This window comes from Heteronotia binoei, chromosome 7 (assembly GCF_032191835.1).
Source record: "Heteronotia binoei isolate CCM8104 ecotype False Entrance Well chromosome 7, APGP_CSIRO_Hbin_v1, whole genome shotgun sequence".
Lineage (NCBI taxonomy): Eukaryota > Metazoa > Chordata > Lepidosauria > Squamata > Gekkonidae > Heteronotia > Heteronotia binoei.
In genome coordinates, this window is record NC_083229.1 from 44,089,495 (window position 1) to 44,115,352 (window position 25,858).

The following is a 25,858-nucleotide window of genomic DNA, read 5'->3' on the forward strand; positions in this document are numbered from 1 at the left end:
TTATTTAATTCTTTATTACTTAATTAAGTACTTAATATTTAATGGAAAATATAACTTCCCGAAGTTTTCCAACATTACAGAAACATTCGCGATGCCTGAGATTTCAGCAATGGCAATTTAGCACCTTGCCCCCTCCCCTGTCGTTTCCCGCCTTTCCTTTTCAGCCAGCGGGAAATGAAACCGGAAGGCAGGCTTTGTACGTCGCTCTACTAGTCTTGTGTCTCTATGGTCACAGAACGGTTGGGGGGAGGGTAAAAGGAAGTAGTCTGGCGCATGCGTACTGGAGACAAAGAAGAGGAAGACGGGCGAGTAAGACGCTGCGCCGTGAGAGGGCGAAAAGGGAGCGAAGGCGACTGTTACCGCCGTTTCCTTCAGGATGTGGAAACTGGTTCCAAGCGCCGAGCCCAGTCCAGGTGAGAGGGAGGAGACGGGGAGGGGGGATGTACGCGGTCTGACTCGGGTTCCTGCATGTTTGAAATGTGTCCCTTGCTGGTTTGGGGAGATGAGGAAAGGAGCACCTGCCCAGTCCTGACGAGGGAAGGTGTGTTTTCTCGCTCACGCGGGAGCATGATTTTTGTTGGATTGGTTTAAAAATCCTTAGTTAAGCAGAGTGCACAAAAGGCTTACAGCGCAGCAGAAACCCTTCTGGTCAGTGTGTGCTGGTACGGACAAAGTTAGAAATCGAGCCCTTTTGTATTTTCAGAAGTAATATGAATCCTTTATTTAGGGAATTCCATTTCTCTAGACAGTATAGAGAAGAGATAGTTTCTAATCTAGTCTAACTTGTTAGAATGGATGGAGATGCAAGATGTGTGTCCTTCTCTCATGGTACCAAGATGGAGAGATCCTGGCATTGTGCGTAGAGAGAGTGGGGAAGATGGAGGGAAGGCAGTTTCCTTGAGGGGAGAAATCTACACATTAAAGGAATAGTAGAAGAGTAGATTTTGGTGGGACACAGTGTTGGTCCGCAGCAGCAGAGCAAGTTTGCATCCAGTGGCACTTTTATGACCAACAATGTTTTATTTAAAGTATAAGCTTTCATGTGCAAACACACTCCAGATGCAAACAGTGGAATAAAATCTCATGCCCTACTTGCAGGAAAAGGGAGGGGGTAGCCAGAGGGGCCACCCCAGAGCCAGGATGCATGAGTGGAGATGAAATAAGATCAGATGGTGGGTAGGATCATGAATGGCAGCAAATTAGCATGTAAATGCAAGAGCTAACAAAGAGGTGTGAGAATGAAGCTAAAATCCAGCAACACGCCCAAGACAAACTAAGCTCAGCCTCTGGGTACATGTGAGAAAAGAGACTCAACTCAGCATACATTGAAACAGGATAGAAAGAGAAAGGGTGCTCTGGCTTCTGTAACTCTGTAGTAGTTTCCCTCTAAAGTTTAAGGCATGAAACAGTGTAAAAGGCCTTCACTTCTAACAGTGTTATTGCAGTCTGGGAGGATTCAATCGAGAAAATACTCCTAAGCATTTAAATGGTAATGCCATTGGGGTAGCCCTCATGTACATCCCCTCACAAGCCCTGTTCTGATGTGTACCAGCTTGCAAGAAAGACCAGTCTGTGTTCATTTTACAAATGAAACCAGACAATTGTATCTGTATAAAGGTGGAGTTTAACTTATGTGTTGAGCATAATATGAAAACACTTGAATGTGCATACAAAGAATTGCACATGCACTGTATTTTATGAGGTGTACATATGTTTGTGCAGGACTGTTATGGTTTCTCTATGCACACTTGAGTGCCTGCATGGACTGGATGCATTGTAAAATGTGGGGCGATATCACAGTTCTGCAAGTGCTGTGTGTATCTAAGACCTGTGATAATGCACTCAATGCCTCCTGTGTCAGTAACCCTGTATTTAAGCTATTCTACTTCATGTTAATTAACACATGGAATTCACTGTCACAGGAGGTGGTGACAGCTACAAGCACAGACAGCTTCAAGAGGGGATTGGATAAACATGGAGCAGAGGTCCAACGGTGGCTCTTAGCCATGGTGTATTGATGGAACTTTTTGTCTGTGATATCCTGTATTCTTGGTGCTTGGGGTGTGTAGCAACAGTGTGGGGGAGGCTTCTAGTGTCCTGGCCCCATTAATGGACCTCCTGATGGCATTTGGTTTTTTGGCCACTGTGTGGCACAGAATGTCGGACTGGATGGGCTATTGGCCTGATCCAACATGGCTTCTCTTATGTTGTAGGTGGCACTTAATGTGATTGAGACAACCCCCACATCCCCACCCCATGCATGTAGAAAATAAGAAATTAGAGAGAAAATTTACATTTTACCTGCCTTACAATAAATAAGTTCCTGACTTGAATTTTCTGCATGTGGAGATTCCCTTTGTATGGCGGAAAGCCCACGTCAACTCTTATATTTGGTCTGAAACAGTACAGACCAAATGGTACAAACCATTCCTTGATAATAAGAAATAAATGAGTTGGACTTAGAGTAGTGTTGAACTGCCCAGCAAAAAGCATTAAGGATGGTGATTTGAGTTTTCCAGTAACATTTGCATGAGGAAAATTTCCAGAGCTCTAAATAGACCATAATTTGGTTTGGTATGTTTGTTTTTACGCAGTAAACAAAATCCATGTAAATTTTATGTTAAATAGCAACAGATACTTAAACTGAAATGTTTAACATAGGGGGGGTGGTTTTAAATCTTTAAACAAAGGCAAAGTTTCATGAGGTAAGTATAATATCTATAAACATTTTAAATGCAATGTAGGATTGATTTTTCCAACATAGTTTAAGGGGAATAAAAGTATTGAAAACTGGTGATAAGCTAACTTTAGTACCCCTAAAGAAGTGTGTATGATTTGCCTTGCGTGTAGTTGTCTCTTTCAGTAGAATTAAGCTCTCTTCCATGGAGGTCTTCCACAGGGCACTTCAGGTTCACTGTCACTTTCCAGAGTATCACTTGCAGAATATTTTATTTCCATGTCAGATTGAGGCAAATGTTATTCAGAACTGTTTGTTTACTTTCTTTACAACCCACCTCTGAGAACCCAAAGTGACATATAATTATCCCTTCTCCATGTTAGCCTCACAACAACCCTGTGAGGTAGGTTAGGTTGAGTATGTATGACTGGCCCAAGTTACACAGCAAACTTCCACAGCAGAGTGAGGATTTGAACCTGAGACTTCCAGATTCTGGAACGAGTTCTCTTAACTACTTTGCTGGAACCTTATTTAGTTACTGGAACCATATTCTCTTTTGTTACAGGATGTTAACATTACATAGTTTATATTGTTTTTACTTTGTTGTGTCTCTGGATGCCTGGGAGAAAGATGTATGTAAATATTGTGAGGGAAGTGAGCCACAAGAGTCGTGTGAGTCCTGCACCATTGTCAGTCCAGCTGACTTCAATACATCCTGGGTAGGGGTGTGGTAGCTTCCTCTCCCCCAGGCTGGAACCTGATAAAAAGGTCTAGCTGAGAGTGGGAAGGAAGGATGGCAGGGTGCCTGCTGAGGGAAGATGGGCTTATGTACAGGCAGCTCATACAAGGGAGAAGTGGAGACAGCTCTCAAAGAACAAATAGGCCTTTGTCCCCCAGCAGGGACCAGGAAGGTCCCTCTACTGACTGCCACCACTCCAGTAAGGGTCTGTATGGGAGGGCCCAAAACACCCAACTACCCCTTTCTTCCTTATTATCAAGTACCTCTGACCAAAGAGATGTGAGGACCTGTAAATGCCCTACAACAACAAGAGGGTAGTAAAACATTTAGTGCAACAGTGAATAAAGAAATAGTACAGGTTGGTGCAAAGAAATAAAAACCCTGATGCAACTAGTTAAACATTCCCTTCTTCTAATGTCAAAGACTCACCACCCCCTTTGGGTGAGGGATCTCTCCTGCTGCAACTGGCTTTCAGCTCAGCAATCCTAAAGAGAGCCACCCCTTCTCTTTCTGCAGCCTTTCCAGTGAAAACAACTTCCCCTTCTAGCTGGGCCTTTTATTGCTTCCCTCCCAGGTTCGACCCCCTCTGGCCTAGTTTTCCCTCCAAAAACTCTGCCGCCCAATCAGAGGTTCTGAAGGGATCTTGGGAGATGTAGGCTCGCTAGCAATGCGACACAGGCTTCCCTGGAGCCTGTAGACCTCAATAGGCCTAGGATCATGACAGCCCTGGAGAACAAGAGGGCCAGGCAGCTGAGAGCAGGGACTGTTAAAACAGCTCCCTGGGGAAGGTGGGCCCAGCAGCCGGGCTTCAAAACTAGGAAATAGACTGTAGATGCAAGTTAAAGGGACAGCACTCTTTAGCTGTGTGTGTTTAAGAAAAAGGGCTCACGGTAGCCCATGATGAGGGTGGGCAAAAAAGGGAACACTGTGTAACAAGTGCCCCTGCCCAATGAAATGTCTTTGAGTATAAGCATGACAAGTATTTTAAATAAAATGATTATCTCTGGCAGTTGTTGATGTAGTGTGTACGGCTGGTGTATTCTCACTGAGAAGATAAGGAAGGTTAAGGCTTATGCACGGAACAAAATGGTGATCGTAAAGTATGGTAGGCTATATATTTGAGTGTAACATGAGGTCTTCCACATAAGTGGCTTTTGCGTAGGAAATGTATAATGCGCAAAGCTGTCCAAAGGAGATTTGAAGTACCTTTAACTGTCTCCTACTCTTATATTTCAGACGCTGTGGTTTTAAAAGGCAGTTGGAAGCAGTGGTTTGGCTATACTACACTGCACTTAGTTATTTTGGATCATGTTCACAAACATTTAGTCAAACACATACAAATAATATGCATAGTCGATGCCGCTGTGTGACTCATTAAATATTTTTGGATATTTTTTATTTATATGTTTATAACCTGTTTAGCTCCCCAGTAAGAGCCAAAGCACCATCAACAATATTCTCCCCTTCTCCATTTTATTCTCACAACAAACTTGCCACTACTTCAAGCAGCATTAGGAGAAAATTTATTTAATTCCTAGCAGTGGTATCTGTGTTGCTATATTGTTTGTGGGGAAAACCCAGAAGTGATGTAGGATAGCTCTAGGAATTAACTGGAAACCTCTGTGGTTTTGCTATAGAGTTTTTGGCAATTCCTAGAACTACCTTGTGTCACTTCTGGGTTTTGCCCATAAATGATGTAGCAGTGCATAGAATTTCATACCCCTCCCATTTCCCCACCCTCCTGAGCTACACAGAAGTGTGTAGTTTAGGCAAGTAAAGCCTTTCTCACTTCATCTTTCATAGCTGTGCTCTGTAGCTTCCAGCACTTTTCTGCACTAGTACCACAGTTGGGCTGGTGGAGATGAAGTGGTTCAAGCTACACAGGCTTGTTTTTGGTGAAAAAATACATCTTTTCCAGCTCCTTTCTCCTGCTTTGTATGTGAATGGGGCTGACATGTCTGGGGACCCTTGGTTTTGTTTACTTATCATCCTGGTTGCTATATTGTCTCAATCCAAGGTTTAGTTACTTCTCCCTTTCAAATAATTCAGGTGAACCACATCGACTTTTAATTGGCATCGAGTATGTTGTTGGACGCAAGAACTGTGCCATTTTAATTCAAGATGATCAATCAATCAGCCGAAGCCATGCAGTTCTTTCTGTTAGTCATCCTCCAGTTAATCTTGTAAGTATCAAATAGTATTAATCATGAGCACTGTACAACTTTATAAAATAGTTCTTGAATTTCAGTGTGTGTTTTCTAAGTAAAATCATAGACCTTAGTAAAAGTAATGTCTCTCTGCTAGTGTGACCAAGTTCCCTCATTATTTCTGTGTAGCTCTGTATAACAGTTTACCAGACCAGCACTTTTGGTTTATCAAGATGATACTTTTAATATATTTCACTCAAGAATTTATAATAAACAGCTACCAGATTGATTAGAAAGTTATATGGGAAGTTACTGCTACAAAAGGCAGTCTAGTCCAAGTCCCAGTATGTTTATACTGGTGCTTACTTCCAAGTAAGAGTCCATAGGATGGCAGCTGTGGTATCGTATTGACCTGTTTCTGGTACTGAGAAATGCACAGAAGGATTGTATGGTGAGGGTCTTGTAGAATAGCCAGTGTGGTGTAATGGTTAGAGCAGGGATATCAAACATGGGGCCCGGGGGCTGGAACAGGCCTGGGAGCAGCTGGTGCAATGGAGGGAACAGGAGGCTGCTGGGGGAGGCAAGTGTGTGGAGCCACATGGCTTCAGCACAGCAAAATGACCTTGTCAGCTTGCGCCCTGACCTGGATAATCCAGGCAAGTCTGATCTCGTCAGATCTTGGAAGCTAAGCAGAACAATAATAAGAAAATATTTTATTTTTACCCTGCCCTTCACTCAAAGTCACTCAAAGAGTGGCTTACAATTTCCTTTCCCTTCCTCTCCCCACTATAGACACCCTGCGAGGTAGATGGGGCCAAGAGAGCTCTTTCGAGAAAAGCTCTGAGAGGACTTGTGGCTGACCAATGGTTACACCAGCAGCTGCATGTGGAGGAGTGGGGGATAAAACTCATTTCTCCATATTAGAGTCCACATTTTTAACCACTACACCAAACTGGCTTTCTGGTTCTACACCAAACGGGTCAGGCAGACTCTGGCAAGGATGGGAGACCGCCTTGGAATATCAGAAGTCAGGAGGCAGGGACAAGCTTTATTTAGCTACCTTTCTGAATATTCTCCATGCTCCCAGTAAGGGTCAATCACCAGAAGTCACCATAACTTCAGGCGCACACACACACTCACTCATGCACAGAAAAATAAAAAATAACAACAAAGCAGAATTCTTTTGCTTCATTGGCAGCCTCATTGGTAAATTGGGAGCCACTGCAGGTGCATTCATGCTGGCTCGAGGTTCCAAAGTGCGGTCACATGCTTTATCACTTGACCTGCGGCTCCAGGAATGCTGTCCCAGATGGCCACAGGGACCAGTGTTTGCAGGTGATTCTTTGCTGGGACCTGCTGGTGGTCAGTGATGCTGTCATATTTGCACCCTGCATGCAGCAGCTGTTGTTATATTGGTATATAAGAAACTGTTTTGCGTATCTGAAATTTTTAACAAGTGTTTGTTTTCAGAGTCAGACATCTACGTTTCCTGTATTAACACTAAAAGACACTTCCAAATATGGTACCTTTGTTAATGGAGAAAAACTACCAAGTGGCAGTTCCAGAAATTTGCAGTCTGGTGACAGAATCACTTTTGGAGTCTTTGAAAGCAAATATAGGTAAGATCAATTCCAAAAAAGGAAAACGTTTGAGTTGTACATTAAAAGCTGCTGAACATGCATAATGATACACTAAAACTCATGTATATTTTGTATGTTAGCAAACTACTTTAAATGCGATAAGACTTTTTAATGCATTTGATTATTGAGGATGCAGGTTTAAGAGTGGCATAATCCTAGGAGATTTACTCAGAAGTGAGTCTGACTTTGGTGGGACTGACTCTTAATTGTTTGGCATAAAACTTTTTTAAATCACTGCTAACCCAAAGGATCTTACAGTGACTTCAAACGTTAAGATAATATATACAAGTTAAAAATAACATAAAAACATAACATCAGATATTAATATTGAAATATGTAGCAGGACCACATCACTAACAAAAACAATGCATTCATGTGGATTACACTCCAAGGGCCTCCCTAGCAATTTGACTTTGCATGCCCTGTGGAAACTAAATAAGTCTGGCAGGGCATAGGTGTCCTCAGAGAGTGCATTCCACAGGGTAGGGGCCACAACTGAGAAGGCCCTACCCCTAGTAACAGCTCACTGAGCCATCCTGAGGTCAGGCACTTTCAAGAGAGCCCTAGAGCAGGGTTTCCCAAACTTTTCTTTCCCATGGCCCGGTTATTTTTACACTTCTCCTTTGTGGCCCACTAAAATTTGGGGGTGGAGCCTGGAGACTTTGGGGGTGAAACCGGGAGACAGAAATTATGTCATTTCTTGTGGTGTCAAGGACCAAGTGATGTCACTTCCAGGGCACTCCCCCAAACCTGCCTTTTCTTCAGAAGTAAATTCATTTTCAGAAAAATCTCTCTGAAACTCATGCTGAGCCAAAATGGAAGTGGAAGGTGGGCGGTCCTCTCTTTTCACCCCCACACCTGCATCCACCTGTTTGTGTATTTTTCTCCAGCTTGTAAGCACTCCTAATGCCCATGTTCAGTTGCCTGCACCACCTACACATCCCTTCCTCAACAGCACTGGCCAGTGTATGCAGTTGGGAGTGCTGTTGCCATTGCATTCAGGAATGCCAGCACTGTGTACCACCCACACTGGGCCCTGGCAGTTGCTCTACCTCAAAATATGCTGACACATTTAGTAGGCCCTTCCTTCAGCTGCTACTACTGGAACCCTGCCTCAAGCTACAAGCAAGCTTGCTTGGTTTCAAGAAAATCTTTTGAGAGCTATTTTTCATACTTTTCTTTGGCTGAAACACTGGGAAATTGCTGTGAAAGGTAGCAGAGAATTGTACTGCAATTAATGAATTAATTTCAAGTTATATGAAGTTCATACAAGCTTTTCTGCAGTTATCCCAAAACGGATATTTATGAGGGGCTTGCAGTTTTTTACTGGCAGTTTTTCCCATGCCTTTAAAAGCAACCTGTTGTGAAGATACTTAGCCAGTGAACTACTTTAATCTTTTTTAATATTTACAGAAGGAGTTTAATTTTGGTGTCAGACAGGTGTTAAAAGCAGGACCAGTAAAATGGTACCATATTCATAGTGCCATCTCTTCTAGTGCTGTTGAGATATACCACAGTAATCTCCAATAATCTTTTTCTGCCCCACACCTCTTAGTCTCACTCATTCACACAGAAATCTCATAGAAGGCCCCCTGGCTACAACTGGGGGTGCCAACTTTTCATTGGCAGAGCTCCTATGTCGGCAACAACAGTATGATGAACAGAAAAGTTTCATATAGCAAAAATGGAAGGAAAGAAAGAGAAAGGAAAAGAAAAGAAAAGAAAGACATGAAAAGAAAGAACATAAACATAAGAGGAGCCATGTTGGATCAGGCCAGTGGACTATACAATGCCCAAAAAGCACCAGAATGTCCACCAATGGAGCCAGGGCACTAGAAGCCCTCCCACTGTCGCTTCCCCCTCCCAGCACCAAAAATACAGACAGCGCATCACTTGCAGGGAAAGAAAGGGGGGGGGCAAAGAAAAAAAAAGCCTTCCTTACCATCAGATGACACCAGCCAGCAACAATTCTGCCCAGGGGTTGTTTGGTAAAAAAAAACAGCTACTGGAATGCCCACTCCACACCCCTCCCGGCTGAAAAAAACACATACACCCTTCTTTGCTGCCCAGGCCTCCCGGAGAAATCTCCCCAAAAGAACATACTGCAAGGCACATGAAAGCTCATATCTTGAAGAATGCTTCATGGGTCTAAAGTACCAGTGGATGCCAGCTTTTCTCTCAAACACTGGGAGCAGGGGAGAAGGAAGGAGAGGCAGCCCAGCTCCTCTCTGCTCAACACAGACAGGGCGGTGCTAGCTTTATCTTGTCTTGTGACCCGGTAGTGAGGCTTCCGTGGCCCGGTACCGGGTCATGACCCTGCAAATGGGAAACGTTGCCCTAGAGGATGACTGAAGGGAGTGTGGGAGGTGGTAATGGGAGAGACAGGACATCATTGTAACTTTTTTGAAATTTCTAATTATTATAGTGAGAGTTATCCATTCCCATTTCTTTAAGGTCCCGTTTTTTCAAAGTTGTGTTAAGCATATAAACAGTTTTTATGTTAGAAATATGTAGAAAAATATTTTGAATTTTGTTTTAATATTTGGGTGCTTTAAAGTTGCAGTGTTTTACATTTTTGAATTTTGCTGCCTTAGGTGAGATGGTCAGGCGACATAGAAAAGGTTTATTTAAAAAATAAATAAATTAGGGTTTCTGTACTGATGGGTGGATCTTTAAGGCTCAGGTCAGTTGGACTCATGTGCATGTTTATATTGGGGATGTGGGGAGAGGAATATTCTCAGTTCCAAGCCAGGCTGATTGTGTCTGCAAAGATTGTTTTGCTTTAATACTTACATTGATTATTACTGTCCTTTGCAGAATAGAATATCAGCCCTTGGTTGTGTGCTCTTCGTGCTTAGATCTCTCACAAAAAAATCTCCTGAATCAAAACGTCCTGCAGCTGGGAGGCCATGTAGTGAGTGAGTGGAAAGAAGAATGTACTCATCTTGTCATGGTCTCAGTCAAAGTTACTGTGAAGGTAATGTGTGTGTGTTCGATATAATGCAGATGTTTCAAATAAGTGAAAATTGTAGAGCCTTCGAATTGTTACGACTAAACGGTTTGTAGACTTACAGTATGCATCAGTTTTCTCTATTTTTATTTGTTTTGATTCATCTGCTTGCATGTTTGAACACTGAGCTTTCCTGGCAGCAGGCAGTACCATGCAAGAATATCATACCACTCTGGGGAAAATCAGGCTTAAAATCTGTATAGGTAAAAGATGCCTTAAGACAGAAAAAAAAATAGTATGTTAACAATACTGTAGTGAGGCTGTGCATGAGAGGTAGATGTGTTATGCAGATACTTTTTGTCAGGGCACAGTGTTTAGGTTTTGAGGTTTGATAGGTAGGTCATCCTGGAAGGGTTAAGAGCAAGGGGATTTTAGACCTTTGGATATTGACCTTAAAGAAACCATAAATAATGAAGTGGGGAAAGTCAGATGTATTAGATCACTATGGAAGTGGAAGAGAAACGTAAAACTTGGAAGGAAGGGGTGGAGAGCAGATGTATGCCACAGGGCAGTCAGGAGTTGAAAACTATTTATGAGGATCATAGGAGTAGTGATATGTTTTAACATGGGTGTACCTATTGTGACAGTCTGCTATAATATGGGAGAATTCTGGTGGATAGCTGTGGTGGTCTGAAGCAATAGAATAAAGTTAGTATCCAGTGGCACCTTTAAGACCAACAAAGTTTTATTCAAGTTATGAGTTTTTATGTGCACACATGTGTCTTCAGGTACAATGAAAATGGAAGAAAACTGTTCAAACCTATAGACAGAGCTGAAAAGCAGATTAGCATATAATGAAGACATTTTGAGACAAAACAGGACCAAACCAAGTGTACAGGGTCAACAGCTGTATGGATCCAATTAAGGGGCAGAGTTCACTGTAAGATGATTGAAGGGTGCATTCATGCTGTAAGAATGTTATCCACAAGGAATAATGTAAACCCTGTTTACTTGACATATTTTCTTTGGCTCTAGAAGCCAACCCCAAAATTTAGAATCTAGACTCATTTTTTCAGCCTTCAGTTATTATTATTGCTGCCATAAAACCTAATCTTATAATTTTATTAAAGCTATGAAAAAAGTATAAAAACAGGGATAGTTCCAGCTATCACTACAACCAAAACCCCCCTATCCTCTGTTCCTATCCTAACTTTCCACCTATTTCTGATCATCCCATTATTGCTTTAAAAACTCTTGTTTCATTGAGTGTTGGAAACTATATAGAAAGCAGTTGGTTAAGTAAAGAAGTCATCTCCCACTGTTGAATGGTATAAAGTTAACATATAAATAAGCAGTGGTGAAAACATAGGTATATTTTTGTGATACGCAGCAAATCATATTCTGATATAAAATGAGAAATAAGGCTTGTACTTCTACTGAGAGACACCACTGAAATTATTAGGTTCCACATTGAAATCTCTAGGCACCATGGCAGCCTGGCACCTGGGGTTTGTTAAGGCTTGGGATACTCTCAACTCTCAAAACCTGTGGGCATCTTTGGAACTCTTAACACAAGGTAGTGGACATAGCCACTAAATAATTGCCATGGGAGGTAGTGCCAGTCACAAAGGTGCCCAAGTGCAGGGGACAAGAGGAGTAGTGGGAAAGGAGTAAGAGAATAAAACTGAATAGTTGCAGGAGAAAAAGTGGAGGAGAAGAATGACATATGATCAGCCAGCACTGCATTTCTATACTGAGTGAATTTTTTTCTGCTTTATTTTTAGACAATATGTGCATTGATTTGTGGCCGACCAATTACAAAGCCAGAATATTTTGCTGAATTAATCAAAGCTATTCAGACCAAACAACAGTTACCTAAGCCTGAAAGGTATGTTATGTTAGTACATGTCCTGCATTTTATATGACTTAATATCTATAATTTGAACTGTTCCGTTGTGTATGTTGAAACTTTGAAAATTTCCAAATCTTGGCAAACTTAGATACAGCCATTTACTCAAGTCATGTATCATCTTACTAATCGGGTACTTAAATGACACTGAAGCTGTATATGGCAGATTCTATTAAATCAGTTTTATTACATATATTTATATATATATGTGTGTGTGTGTGTATATATATATATATACACACACACACACACATACACACATAATATGTGGAATATTTAAGTTCTGAATGTTTCCAGAAGCAAGTTGTGGTGGCAGCCACAAGCATAGCCACCTTCAAGAGTGGTTTAGATAAAAATATGGAGCAGAGGTCCATCAGTGGCTATTAGCCACAGAGTGTGTGTGTGTGTGTGTGTGTGTATAAAATTTTTGCCACTGTGTGACACACAGTGTTGGACTGGATGGGCCATTGGCCTGATCTAACATGGTTTCTCTTATGTTCTTATGTTAAGTTTTTCTTTTTTTTCAAATGCTGGTGTTTTGTCCTTAAGTGATAAAAGAAATTACTTTAGACAGTGTGTGACTACCTGTGTGGCTCAGTGTTGTCTTCTAACTGGTCCCAGAGAAAATAGCCCTGCTATTTAAAACCCTGGTAACGTTTTATAAAACACAGTTCTTAATCTTGTTTGGAAAGTTTACAATTTTCATTTTAATTTAAATCTCAGAAATAATGAACAGTAAAACATAAAAAGACAACATGAAACAATAGTGAGGAAACAATCTAGCATTAGTTAAAATACAAATATACCCCTGCAGGCATTCTGGCATACTGAAATAGTCAAAGCCCACCTAAATAAAAAGGCTGCATTTAATCTGGAAAGATCTTTACATACTCTTGTCTCCCTCCTATTGTGTGTAACATCCAGATTAGAGATTTCCTGGCTTGAAACAAAATGTGTTTAGACTTCTTGGTTATAGGCTAGAGCAGGCGTCTCAACCTTTTTGAGCCTGTGGGCATCTTTGGAACTCTTAACACAAGATGGTGGACATAGCCACTAAATAATTGCCATGGAAGGTAGTGCCAGTCACAAAGGAGGCCCAAGTGCAGGGGACAAGAGGAGTAGTGGGAAAGGAGTAAGAGAATAAAACTGACACTGTGGTGGTAGCCCACACTAAAACAAGATAATTCTAATTTGCATAATGCTATGATGTGGAAGTCATACTCACAAGAGGTTCTTATTTCTGGACCTGAACAAATGAAGTATATATGTACACCTGTGTACTCTGCAATCAGGTTGTTCATGTTTCTGGAGATAAGAATCAGTGCCTTGAATTTGACCCAGAAACAAATTGGTAACCAGTAGAGTTCCTGGAGTCTGGGTTGTTAAGCTCCAGTTACCTAACAAGTAGCTATTCTTGCTGCAACATCTTAGACCAATGGAAGCTTCTTAGTTTTTTCAAGGACTGCACTACATCACAAGTGTGGAGTCCAAAGCATGTGCAACACTATAGTTAAGTCACTTTTCCCCTGAGAAGATGCATTGCCTACATAGAAACTGAAATAGATAAAGCATGTTCCTGGCCATGAATTTAACCTGAGATGGCACGGAAACACAAAAATTCTATGCCATGAGCCTGCTCATTTAGGAGAAGTGTGTGATCTTCCAGAATAGGCATTTCCACTACTCTTTCAGTTCCAGGGGCCACTCAACAAGGAATTATTGTATTATTTGGACTGAGTTTTAATTTATGCAACCTCTTATTGACCTTGGTCAGTTGACCTCGCCCAATAATTTTGTGCAAACAGAATCTACTTCTATGAAACTCAACTGAACAGCTCCCAAAATAGCAGTGATCTTCTTCATGCTGCTTTCTGAATCTTCCAGTAATGTAGGAGTGAAACCACAGGAAGGGAGAACTTTCTGCTTCAAGTCCATGTCATTCATTTAGATTCTAAAAGGATATCATGATCGGTGGGGTGAAAAGCCACAGCGAGATCCCAGTGCATCAGTAAATCCACATTCTCCTGCATCATATAATTATATTTGGTCACCTGCATAAAGTGGGTACCACTGAGCTGTGGTAATTATTTTCAGATGTTATGAGACCTGTATCTGCTTCACTTTCAGGGGTTGTTATGGATATCTCTATGGTAACACTTTCAGGGTGATGCATGGGCTCTCTTTTGAGAATAGGTGTATTAACAAAACAGTTTTGTTGTTTTAAGGTTTGTGACTTTCTTTCTGAAATTAAAACCACAATCTGGAGAGGGCCTGCTAACTGTAAGCTGTTCTGCATAACCTTTAATATTTAAACTATGATTCTTATATTTAAACTAGGTGGTTTTTAGTAAGTGGTTGGATTTAAAGAATCACAAATAGGACTGCTCGTGAAATAGATCATTTCTGCCATAATCCCTGTATGCCCTGAAAAGCCACTCCTGAGGTTGGGAGAGCCTTGGGATACAAAGTGAGGAGTGGAAAGGGAAGAACCTCTTCACCCTCTTGAGCAAGCAGAAATATATTTCTGCAAGCAGAAGAAAGGAATTTGACCCATTAGGCAGTGTAGATGGGACATGTGATCTTAATGACATAGTTTCTCATTATGCAGAGTAGTTGTCTGTGCTACCTGAAGTCATCTGCATCCAGTAAAAGTGGGAGGTGGAGCTGTAATAGGGATGTTGGGAGCACTTTTGGTCTTGAGCATTAATGCTTTGGTGTGCTATGACATCCAAATCTTGGCAGGAGTGGGGAAACTGGTGGAACAGGGCCCTGTTTTCAATCTGTGTATTCTTTAAGCAGTACCCTGGGTTCATGTTTAGTGATGTTTGTTCCTGTGATGCGCATGTACCCCATGGAATAGAGTTCTGTTAAAAAGCCATGTGCACAAGAATCAGATCTTAAGATTTTAAAGTGGAAACGTAGTAGTAGAAGAAGAGTTGGATTTATACCACACTCTTCACTCAGAGTCTGAGTGGCTTACAAACTCCTTCCCTTCCTCTCCCACAGCAGACACCCTGTGAGGTAGGCGGGGCTGAGACAACGCAAAGAACTGTGACTGACCCAAGGTCACTCAGCTGGTTGCATGTGGAGAAGTGGGGAATCAAACCCAGTTCTCCAGATTAGAGTCTGCCACTGAATTGGCTCTCCAAAGATATTAGCTACAGAATACAGTACCCAGTATCCAAACTGAGGAAAGGTTAAGAGAAGTGGAGGAGAATTCACCTTCTCTCCTACGCTTTTCATTTTTCACTGCACTTACAGTAGTTGCTACACAACCAGAAATTATTAATATTTTCCAATAATTTTCTTTTGAACAATCTGGACATTTAACTGTAATTAGCACCACCAAAAGCATGAGTTACATGTTCACAGCACTTTATTCTGTTTGCAGTTTTCATCCTCCAGTTGATGAACCAACTATTAGGAATGAAAAATTAGATCTGGCTGTGTGTTCTGCAAGAAGAGTAATCTTCAGAGGGAAAATTTTTTTGTTTCTGTCTGCTAAGCAGGTAACTGGCTTTGCATTTACCGCACTTTTCTTGACAAAAAAGGATCTAAAGTACTTTGTAAGTGCATTTCTGCAGAAGAAAAATAGGGAACTTGATATCTTTGCAGGGCTGCCTCATGGATATAGCATTTGGATTGTAAGAGAAAGGTGTTCTTGCATATCATAAAGCTCTGGATGATCTTGATCTTTTGTAGTGTGACCTTGCGTTCTTTTTCTTCTAATGGTAAAGGAGGACAAAGGAGGGTTTCCACTGTGTAGATAGTGAAATAGTGATAGAAGAAAACAATTAGAAGTAATTGATCACTCTTGTAGTGTTCTCTCTTTGTAATGTTATGCTTGTTGAAGGATTTTTGCATTATTATTATCATTTACATTTGATGAATTGCTTTATCCCGACTAGCGCCAGCTCAGGGCAATATACAACATTTAAATATATATATATATATATATATATATATATATATATATATATATAAAATCAATTACATTAAAAAATTACAAACCCTGATGGCATCTTTAAAATGCTCTTATTCAGTCATTGCATCACATCAGGGATGGGGGGATTCCCCCCAAAAGAGGGTGGAGAGGAAAAGGTGCCAGCACGGCAACCGTCGCTGTCCTTATGCAAAGGTTTGGTGGAACATCTCTGCCTTACAGGCCCTGTGAAACTGTAAAAGATCCTGCAGGGCCCTGATGTCTTCTGGCAGAGCATTCCACCAAGTCAGGGCCAGGACTGAAAAAACCCTGGTCCTTGTTGAGGACAGCTGGACCTCTTTCGGGCCAGGGATCACCAGCAGATTTCGACCACTGGAGCGCAACACCCTTCCAGGGACATAGTGGAGGAGGCGGTCCCATAGATACATCAGTCCCAGACCACTCAAGGTCTTAAAGGTCATAACCAAAACCTTGAATCTAATCCAGTACTCAACTGGCAACCAGTGTAGCTGACGCAGCACATGTAGAATATGTGCCAGCCATGGTGTTCTTGTCAGGACTCGCAGTACCACATTCTGGACACATTGGAGCTTCCGGATCAGACTCAAGGACAGGCCAACATAGAGCGAGTTACTGTAGTCTAGTCTGGAGGTGACCGTCACATGGATTACTATGGCTAGGTCTGAGCAAGATAGGAGGGGAGCTAGCTGCTGCTATTATTATTTTTATTATTCATCTTTATTTATCTGGGCAATGTACATCAGATAAAAATACATAAAATAAAACAAATACATAATTTAGTACATTTAAACAATAGCAATAAAAATTCTGACCTCTGATGGCGATTGGCTATACTCTTTCTTATCAGAATGTCAGAGCATATGTGGGGGGGGGGGAGGAAACAGTTCTGAAGGGGGTGGACAAGAGAGGATATCACCGCCTCAATCAAGAGTCTCTATCAAAAACCATAAAAATTTGAAGAGTTACGTATGTTTTAAAGAGGAGATGGAGTCTGTTCTGTCAAATGGATGAATTTTGTACTTGGTTTTAGTATGCAAAACTGAGTCCAGCCATCACACTTGGAGGAGGAGAAGCGAAACTGATGACAGAAAGAACAGAATATACGGCTTCTTTAGCAGCTCCTCATATTTGTGTTATTGATGTGGGCTTCACAGGCTCTCTTTCTGACTCGGGGAGGAGATTGATTGATACTATCTTAACAGTGTTGGAAAGGTGAGGCATATTTCATTTCAGTAAAACTGCTGATGCTTTAGTAATTGTAGTCCATTTTATAGTGAAGTAATTTCTAGATGAGTAGGAAATTTAATTTTGAGAGTGCTTTTCATTACCTATATAGTGCCATAGTTAAGAGTTGTTCTTTGGACATTCTCTGTGCTATTATGTTATGTATGGAAATATAAGTGCTTGAATGATTTAGACTAATCTTAAGCATGCCTGCTTGGGAATAAATCCCAATGGCTTCTATGGAAATCACTTTCAGGTGAAAATGTATTGGATAATGCAGTAAAAATGAGTTGTGTATATACTTAAACTTACATGTAGGGACTTTACTGCATGTGAATTAAAATAAAATCTTTTAATTATAACAAATCATGTGCACCTATGAATTTCTAGTATAGTGTCACTTGAGTTTAATAAGATTTCACAGGGATTATGCTAAATCGAGTCATTCAGGGGCTTAGCAGGCTTAAAGATGGAATCTTTGTTTTAAATTCTTGACATAGATGGGACTGCTTGTCTTAAAAGCTGTTGCAAACTAGTAAAACAGGATAACTTCAGAACTTGGAAGTTTCCTGTACTGCAACAACTATGTGTGTAATTTTTCTAGTATTTTCCTTTTGGTACATTCATTGGAATGTGTTTTTTGATGATGTTTCTGATTTTTGAATTGAGTTTTGTCTGGAAACCCTGACCCGGATAGTCAGAGCTCAGAAGCTAAGCAGGCTTGAACTTGGTTAGCATTTGGATGGAAGACTTCCAAGGAATACCAGGTTCGAGATGCAGAGGCAGACAATGGCAAACTACCTTTGATACTCTTGCCTTGAAAGCCCAGGGTTGCCATACGTCACTGCATCTTGACTGCAAAACAACAACAACAAAGTCTGGAAATGGCAGACGTTAATAGGGTTAAATGTTACACTAGATATTTTAATTGAATCAGACCTGTGTTCATACAGGTTAATATTTCATCAAACCCTTCATGTGACCTTGAATGCCCTGTAGGGCTCCCCAACGAACCTTTGGTGAGGGGTAGGTGTGGAATCAGCTGTGCCACGAAGAGAAATCTGAGAAGATCCAAAATGTGGCACTCAGCCCTTTGGATTCCAGTGAAAGAATCCTATCTTTTGTTTGATGGTTTCCTGTTGCTTACTAGGAATGTTTCTGTTTTGTTTCTAATAGGAAAAAATATAGAACAATCTCAGAGGCAGAAATTGGTTTAGCAGTTATTTTTGCATCCACAGAGCGGTACTGTAATCCTCAAGCTTCTCTTGACACAGGTAAATTCAAAACTTATCTGTTCTTTTTATAAAACTTTCTTTTCTGCATTCATTAGATAGGCCTCCAGGTGGCATATGATATGGAATTCCTATTTTACAGAATAGTACAAATTTATATTAGTGATCAGGTTTTATCTTTTGTGTATAGATTTCAAGTAGTCACAATGCAATTCAAAGCAGTTAACCCTTCTAAGCAAGGTATTAGAAGGGTATAAGTCTGCTTAGGAGACACGTGATCTTTTAATTCATTTCCTGTTTTATAGTTCTCCCCTCACCCTGTTTTATTGTGCTGTTTGGAGGTGTTTAGTAGATCAGACTGAAGTTTGAACAGAAAGGCCCAGACCTGATTTCATTTCTGTCATGAACGTGCAAGGTTCACAATATGCAAGCACTGAGATTGACACTGACCAAGTTTTTTATATTGTTATAAGGGTTGTGGTAGTAATGTATGCGAAGGCTTTAGAAGCTTGGATCCAGAGTAGTGTTTCTGTAATACAATGACTTTTGCCTCACTCACTCAAATTCCTCTCAAGATGTTGTTCATCTCCTAGAAGCAGCATTTTGTGCAGCAGTGGTTCAGAAAATTGCACTCTGCAGGTGGAAATCCTTATGCCCAAAGAACTGTTACTCTGGATCGAAGCCAAGGGTGGCCAGACTGTGGCTCAGGAACCACATGTGGCTCTTTCACACATTGTGTGGCTCTCAGAACTCTCCACTGCCCAATTAGCCAGATTGGAAAAGGCATTTCTCTTTAAATCATTTTGCCAAGCTAGTCAGCATCTTAAAGTATGCATTTAATGTTGCTTTCTTTCAACCCCACCCTCCTTCCTCCTTTCCCCATCTATCTACCTTCCTTCTTTCCCTCAAACATCTGACATTCATGCCTTGCGGCTCTCAAACATCTGACATTTATTCTATGTTGCTCTTATGTTAAGGTCTTGGCCTAAGTATTTGGCCTATTCTACACAGGTGGTTTGCCTTGCTTTCACTGTCAAATCGGCAGATTCAATAACGAGTCGTTGAAACAAAATAACTAGTTTATTGATACTGTTGTTCTCGACTAGGCTAGTATTGAAAGACTAAAGATCATACAGTAGAATGCAATCATATAAGGTACACTTCAAAGGGATTCTTTAGGGAGGGGGACTATGCAGGGCACATTCACACATTGATGTTACCATTTCGTTCTCAGGCCTACTTTGGCCTGAGCGTTGCCGGCTCCAGCCTCCCCCTGAGCTCGGCCTGAGAAGGCTCAGATAAAACGTTCACATTCCCATTTCAAAGCATAACTACATAACAAAGGAAAGGAGAGTTCAAGCTAGCAGCAATGGAATACAGGTTGGCTTTACCCAGGGTGCCTTTCCCCCAAGCCAAAGTTAGGCACACACTTGACCAGAGTTTTATACAGACTTGACATACTGCCCCCCCCAGGCCCCCTCCACCGCCCGCTGGGTCTGGTAGAATTTCTTAATCAAGTCCCTAGCTAATACATCCTTTCCTGCTACCCATTCATTTTCGCTGACAGGGAAATGTTTCCACTTCACCAGGTAATACCGAACCCCTTTTTTGACTTTTAAGAGTCCAGGATTTCTTGGACCTCGTGGTGACTCTGATTTCCCATTAACACCGGTTGGGGGGCTGTTGTTCGAGGATGCCAAGTCAAAGAGCCAGGGTCCCGACGGAGCAGGCTGCAATGAAATACAGGGTGTATTTTACTGAGGGCTTTGGGCAGCTCTAGTTCTGCAGTCACTGGGTTAATGACCCTCTTAATTTTGAACGGCCCCAGGAACTTGTAGGCTAGCTTCTTGGAAGGTTGGCTGAGAGGCAGGTTTTTTGTTGACAGGAACACCGAATCCCCACTTTGAAGTCCCAGGCTGGGGCATGAAATTTATCATAGTACTTTTTATAAGTCTTTTGCTGCCTCCAAATTCTCCTGAATGGTCTTCCAACTCCCGCTCGGTCCCTGCCACCACTGCTTGAAAGTGGAGGACTCCCCGGCGCGCTCCCCTTCTGGTAATAAAGGCATTGGCTTGCCCTCGTAGCAGTGTACAGTGGAAAAAGGGGAGGCTTTGGTTGAACTGTGTACACTATTGTTGTAACCATATTCTGCAAAGGGGAGGAGGTCGACCCAGTCAGACTGGCAGTGGTTGATGAAGCACCTGAGGTACTGTTCTAGAACCCCGTTCACCCTCTCAGTCTGCCCGTCCGTCTGGGGGTGGTAGGCTGAGCTTAAGCCTTGCTCTATTCCCACCAGTTTGCAGAACTCCTGCCAAAAGGTGTCAACAAATTGCGGCCCGCGGTCGCTAATGACCTTGTTGGGGAATGAGTGGAGTTTTACCACATCAAAAAATAGGGTGGCTAGCTTCTTCGCCGTGGGTAGTTGGGTGCACGGGATGAAGTGGGCTTGCTTTCAGAACATATCGGCCACCACCAGGATTACCGTCTTCCCTCTCGAGGGGGGCAACTCTACTATGAAATCCATGGACACCACCGACGAAGGGCACTTTGCGGTCTCTAAGGGTTGGAGGAGCCCGGGTGGTTCCCCCCCCTTTTTCACCATGATGCAGATGGGGCAGCTGGCCACATACTCCGACACGTCCTCCTTAAGGGACGGCCACCAAAATTGCCTGCTGACCAGGTGCAGGGTCTTTACATAGCCGGAGTGCCCTGCTAATTTGTTGGAGTGACAGAACTGCAATATTTCTCCTCTTAGGGATTTCGGGATGTACAGTTTCTCCCCCTGGTACCACAGTCCGTCTCTCCCCTTCAGCACTCCCTCTGGCCGTTCTTCCCCTTCCCTCTCTGTTTCTACAGCCAGCCTTTCCTTGCTAAATCCCTCTAGCTCCCTCTTCTTCTGCGATCGGGTGGTGACCATGGCCGCCACTTGGGAAGGCGGGACTAGGGAATCTATTAGCTCTTCCCTCTGGCTTTCGTGTTGGGGAAGGCGGGAGAGGGCATCTGCTAGAAAATTCCTAGTCCCCAGGATGTGCCGTAGGGTGAAGTCGAATTTGGAAAAGAACCCTGCCCACCGGACCTGTTTCTCGCTCAACTTTCTCTTCCCAGTGAGGGCTTCGAGATTCTTATGGTCTGTCGAAATCTCGAATGGTTCTTTCGCCCCTTCTAGCCAGGACCGCCAGGTTTTCAAGGCAAACATAACAGCGAAAGCCTCCTTGTCCCAAACTGACCAGTTCCTTTGCTCCCCTGAGAATTTCCGGGAGATGTAAGCGCAGGGCCTTAGCTTCCCCTCCCCATCTCTCTGCATGAGAATGGCTCCTCCTGGTCCCAGTGTTCCTCAATTCCCATCGGGAGTGGTTGGGTCACCAGGGTGCACGGCTCCCCACGCATCACTGACCCGTCCATCTGCTCAAACAGCATAGGGTGCGGTAGCTGAGAACTCTCTAGTCCCAATGCCTCCATTACCTTGGGGGAAATTAATTCTCGGTTGCACCCCGAGTCTACCAAGGCTCGAATCTGCATGAACCTTTTCAATGTGGTGTTCAGCAGTTTCACCGTAATAAAATACAAGCGTCCCATTACTCTCACCATCACTGGTGCCGGCTCGTTCGCCCAGGCTAGGTCGGCGAGCTCCGCTGACAGTAGCACCTCCTTGTCCTGCAGGTCCTCGGATACCGCCACGCTGCTCTTCGCCGCTTCCTTAGGGCGGCTGGTATGCTTCTTGGGGCCTGGAGTGGTTGGCTTAACCTGCCCCTGGGGAGGTTTGGCAGTCGGGGGGGTTCGGGCAGTTGGAAGCCAGGTGACTCGGGTTCCCGCACCTGAAGCATTTGCGGGTCGCCGTCGCCCCCCCCCCTGGTTTCTTGGCCTCGGCCTTTGCGGGAGTCGGCTTGTGCTGGCTCTTCCGACTGGTGTTGGCGCTGCATCGACACTCGTTTCAGATTTGTCTCCACTTCCCCCGCTAACTGGATCCAGCCCACCAAGGTGTCAGGTCGGGCCTGGGTGAGAGTCCAATCCAGGATGCTGGCATTCAGGCCCCGGGTGAAGTGTTCGATCTTCATCAGCTTGCTCCACCCTCGGACCTTGGCCCAGAACTCGGCAGCGTACTCGCGGATGGATTGGGCCCCCTGTTGCATGTCAAGGAGGGCTGCAGGGCGCGAGTCTCCTGCAGCAGGTCCTCGTATTGGGTCAGCAGGGCTTGGAGAAAGGTTTGCACATAGTCCAGCTCGGGGCTCATGGCTTCGCACAAACTCACATACCACCTCTTGGCGGCCCCTTTCAGCTTCGAACCCAGGTAATCCACCCGGCTAAACTCATCAGGGAAAGGGTTCCCCCAATAGTACATGTAGCTGTTCGCCTGGATGGCCTGCCTAATGATGGGTCATGATGGCCTCCTGACGGATCGGGGCCTCGTCCATGGTGGTGGTTGAGGTCCTCAGTTGATACTGCCAGGGGGGTAATCACCAGCTGGAACTGCGGAGGGGATGCCGCTGATCTCCTGGAGTCCAGGATGTGCCAGGGCGCCTCGGGCTCTCCTTCACTGGGAAACTCCCCGTTGCCCGGAATCTCTTCGGCCATCTGGTTACAAAGTTGCCGGGACGGTTGAGCTTCAAAAGGGAGTCTTTCAAAATGTCAAGTCGGCAGATTCAATAATGATTCGTTGTTGAAACAAAATAACTAGTTTATTGATACTGTTGTTCTCGACTAGGCTAGTATTGAAAGACTAAAGATCATACAGTAGAATACAATCATATAAGGTACACTTCAAAGGGATTCTATAGGAAGGGGGACTATGCAGGGCACATTCATGCATTGATGTTACCATTTCGTTCTTAGGCCTACTTTGGCCTTGAGCATTGGCGGCTCTAGCCTCCCCCTGAGTTCGGACTGAGAAGGCTCAGATAAAACTTTCACATATTCCCATTTCAAAGCATAACTACATAACAAAGGAAAGGAGGGGGGAAAGAAGAGTTCAAGCTAGCAGCAATGTAATACAGGTTGGCTTTACCCAGGGTGCCTTTCTCCCAAGCCAAAGTTAGGTACACACTTGACCAGAGTTTTATACAGACTTGTCATTCACCATGCATATCTATCAGGTTTTCTTTTTCGCTTTCTATTCATTTTCTTCTCTTCAGCACCATGGTGATAAATTGGTCAAAATATTGAGATAAAATTGATTATGTAGATAAAAGGGGGATTTTGCCTTCCAGAATTTGGCATTTTCTATATGTAGTCTGAAAGCTGCCAGGAACATGGAAAAGTTCTTTTATAGTTGACAGGATTTGTATGTGTGTGCTAGATGGACACTGAGGATGCTTGGTCATTTTCTGCTTCTTCCATTGAGATATCAGATAGCAACAGGAATGGTCTAAATCTTTCATTCTTCTACTTTATCCATTCATGATCTTGTGTGGTCAAAACCTGGGATAATACTAGAAGCAAACTAATTCCTGAAATTTCTCAATTTTCTCTCAACCTTGGTTCCTGGACAAAGATCACATGATACCTCAAAAATGGAATTCTTCCAAATTAACAAGACTGATGGATATCACCTCAAGTTCTGTACTGCTTCCCAAAGCAGATTTAGAGAGAGAACTTAATTCTCCCATTGTTTTTCTACTTTCGATGGCATAATGTTATGTCTAGCATTGTTCTTTCCCAAATGCTACATACTCCTGTCACACCATTTGAAGAGCTGATGGATACCTCCAATTCTAAATACCAAGGCTTGATTTCATCTATATATGACATTCTTGTATGGGTTAATAGTGATAAACCATTGAATTTTCAAGATAGCTGGCAACGTGACTGTAGGATATCTACAGAGTGATGATCCAATATTCATGACTCCTCATTGTTTACTTCACCAGTTGTTACCATCAGGTTGCAATCCGTCAAAATTCTAAACCATTGGCAATTTTTTTAAAAGTTTGCCCCTATGCTAGAAGAAATGTGGTCTCACTGGATCGTATGCCCACTGCTGGTGGAATTACCCGGAGCTACAAAAATTCTTGATTGACATCCTTCAACAAATCAAGTTGATCACATCTTACCCAGTTCCCCTTTCACCTGCACTGATCTTTTTGAGTAATTGGGACAATACAAACATCCCACCAATACACCGGGAATTAATAACCAGCTTATTTGTTACTGCAAAGACCTCCATTGCTTCATATTGGAATGCATCCATGACCCCTTCCAGAACAACCTGGCTCAACAAAGTCTGGGAACACTTTATTATGGAAAAGATTACTGATTGATTGCATCAAGTGGATCTCTACCCCGAGCAATCACATTTCCCTGAGAAACAGCTGCCCTTTGTTAAGTTTTTCTCATCCATTGAAAACTCACCGTATGGCCAACAGTGTACCAGCATGTTTTATTTCTAAAATGCACTCGCCTATCCCTTCCTTTACATTCTGATTTTTTTGGGTAGATTCGTTGGGGCTATAACACAGGATAATATATTATGGTTTGATGCACAATTTTTTGTTATTGGGAGTATTATTTCATATATTGGTTTTCAATTGCTGTCGTATTCTTAAAATGCATTGCAATATGTCTTATTATAGTATACAACTACCCTACTGTTTACAGACTAGTTTATATCTTGCAAACACCAAGTTGTACATTTTGCATTGAATGCATTTCAGTTTTATTCTTGTTCTGTAACTTGCATAGTATCAATAAAAGTTATTTTGAAAAAGAAAAAGGAATGAAAGAGAGGTTGCTTGGTAGTAGCGTGGTCAAAGATATGTAGATTCTAGAAATTTGGAAGACATTTGTCTTTATCAGTTTCAGATTTATTTTTTTATCCTTTGAGATGTACAGTAATGTTAAAAATAAACCAACCTTGACATTATTTTGATTGAAACAATGCTTAGTGGAAGAAATATAATATTATGGCATTTAAATATTAATTTATGGGACCTGCTCTTCTAAAAAACCAAGTTAGTTTCCACTTAGTCTTCATAGTTGTACCTTAGGTGTATCTTACCCAGTATTCATCATCTGTGGAATGAGATGGGTAGACCCTGTTCTCCAGAAGCATGATCTGCCCCAGTAGAGGACAACATTGTCTATAATGAAATTTGACTTTTTACAATGCTTAAATCATTCTTAAAATATAGTTGAAATATGGTTTAAAAGAATTCATTCTGAAATTTTTACAAGGTTATGGTAAATATCTTTTTAAAAACTGGTTTACGCAATAGTCACATGTAGGCTGGTTCACTGTTTTAATGCTGCTAGCTTTTTTTTGCTCACAGTGTGGAATTTCTGCTCAAAATACAGCTAGAGGGAACATTGCTAATCACTAGGAAGAAAATTCCCTTGTGGTCATGTTGGAGCCAATAGCAGACCAGAAAATTACCAAGTGGTCT

General features: G+C 42.4%; 1 protein-coding gene across 2 annotated transcripts in view; it reads left to right on the forward strand.

The window, feature by feature from the left end:
- Positions 1 to 200: 200 nt before the first annotated feature.
- Positions 201 to 25,858, forward strand: part of NBN (nibrin) — a 48,393-nt gene continuing 22,735 nt past the window's right edge. For both annotated transcript variants that reach the window (XM_060243532.1, XM_060243533.1), the window contains exons 1-8: positions 201 to 413; positions 5,466 to 5,599; positions 7,034 to 7,182; positions 10,021 to 10,180; positions 11,938 to 12,041; positions 15,454 to 15,571; positions 17,057 to 17,238; positions 18,427 to 18,524. In XM_060243532.1, the coding sequence (XP_060099515.1) occupies positions 377 to 413; positions 5,466 to 5,599; positions 7,034 to 7,182; positions 10,021 to 10,180; positions 11,938 to 12,041; positions 15,454 to 15,571; positions 17,057 to 17,238; positions 18,427 to 18,524 (982 nt within the window). In that variant the 5' untranslated portion in view covers positions 201 to 376. The remainder of the gene's footprint in view (positions 414 to 5,465; positions 5,600 to 7,033; positions 7,183 to 10,020; positions 10,181 to 11,937; positions 12,042 to 15,453; positions 15,572 to 17,056; positions 17,239 to 18,426; positions 18,525 to 25,858) is intronic.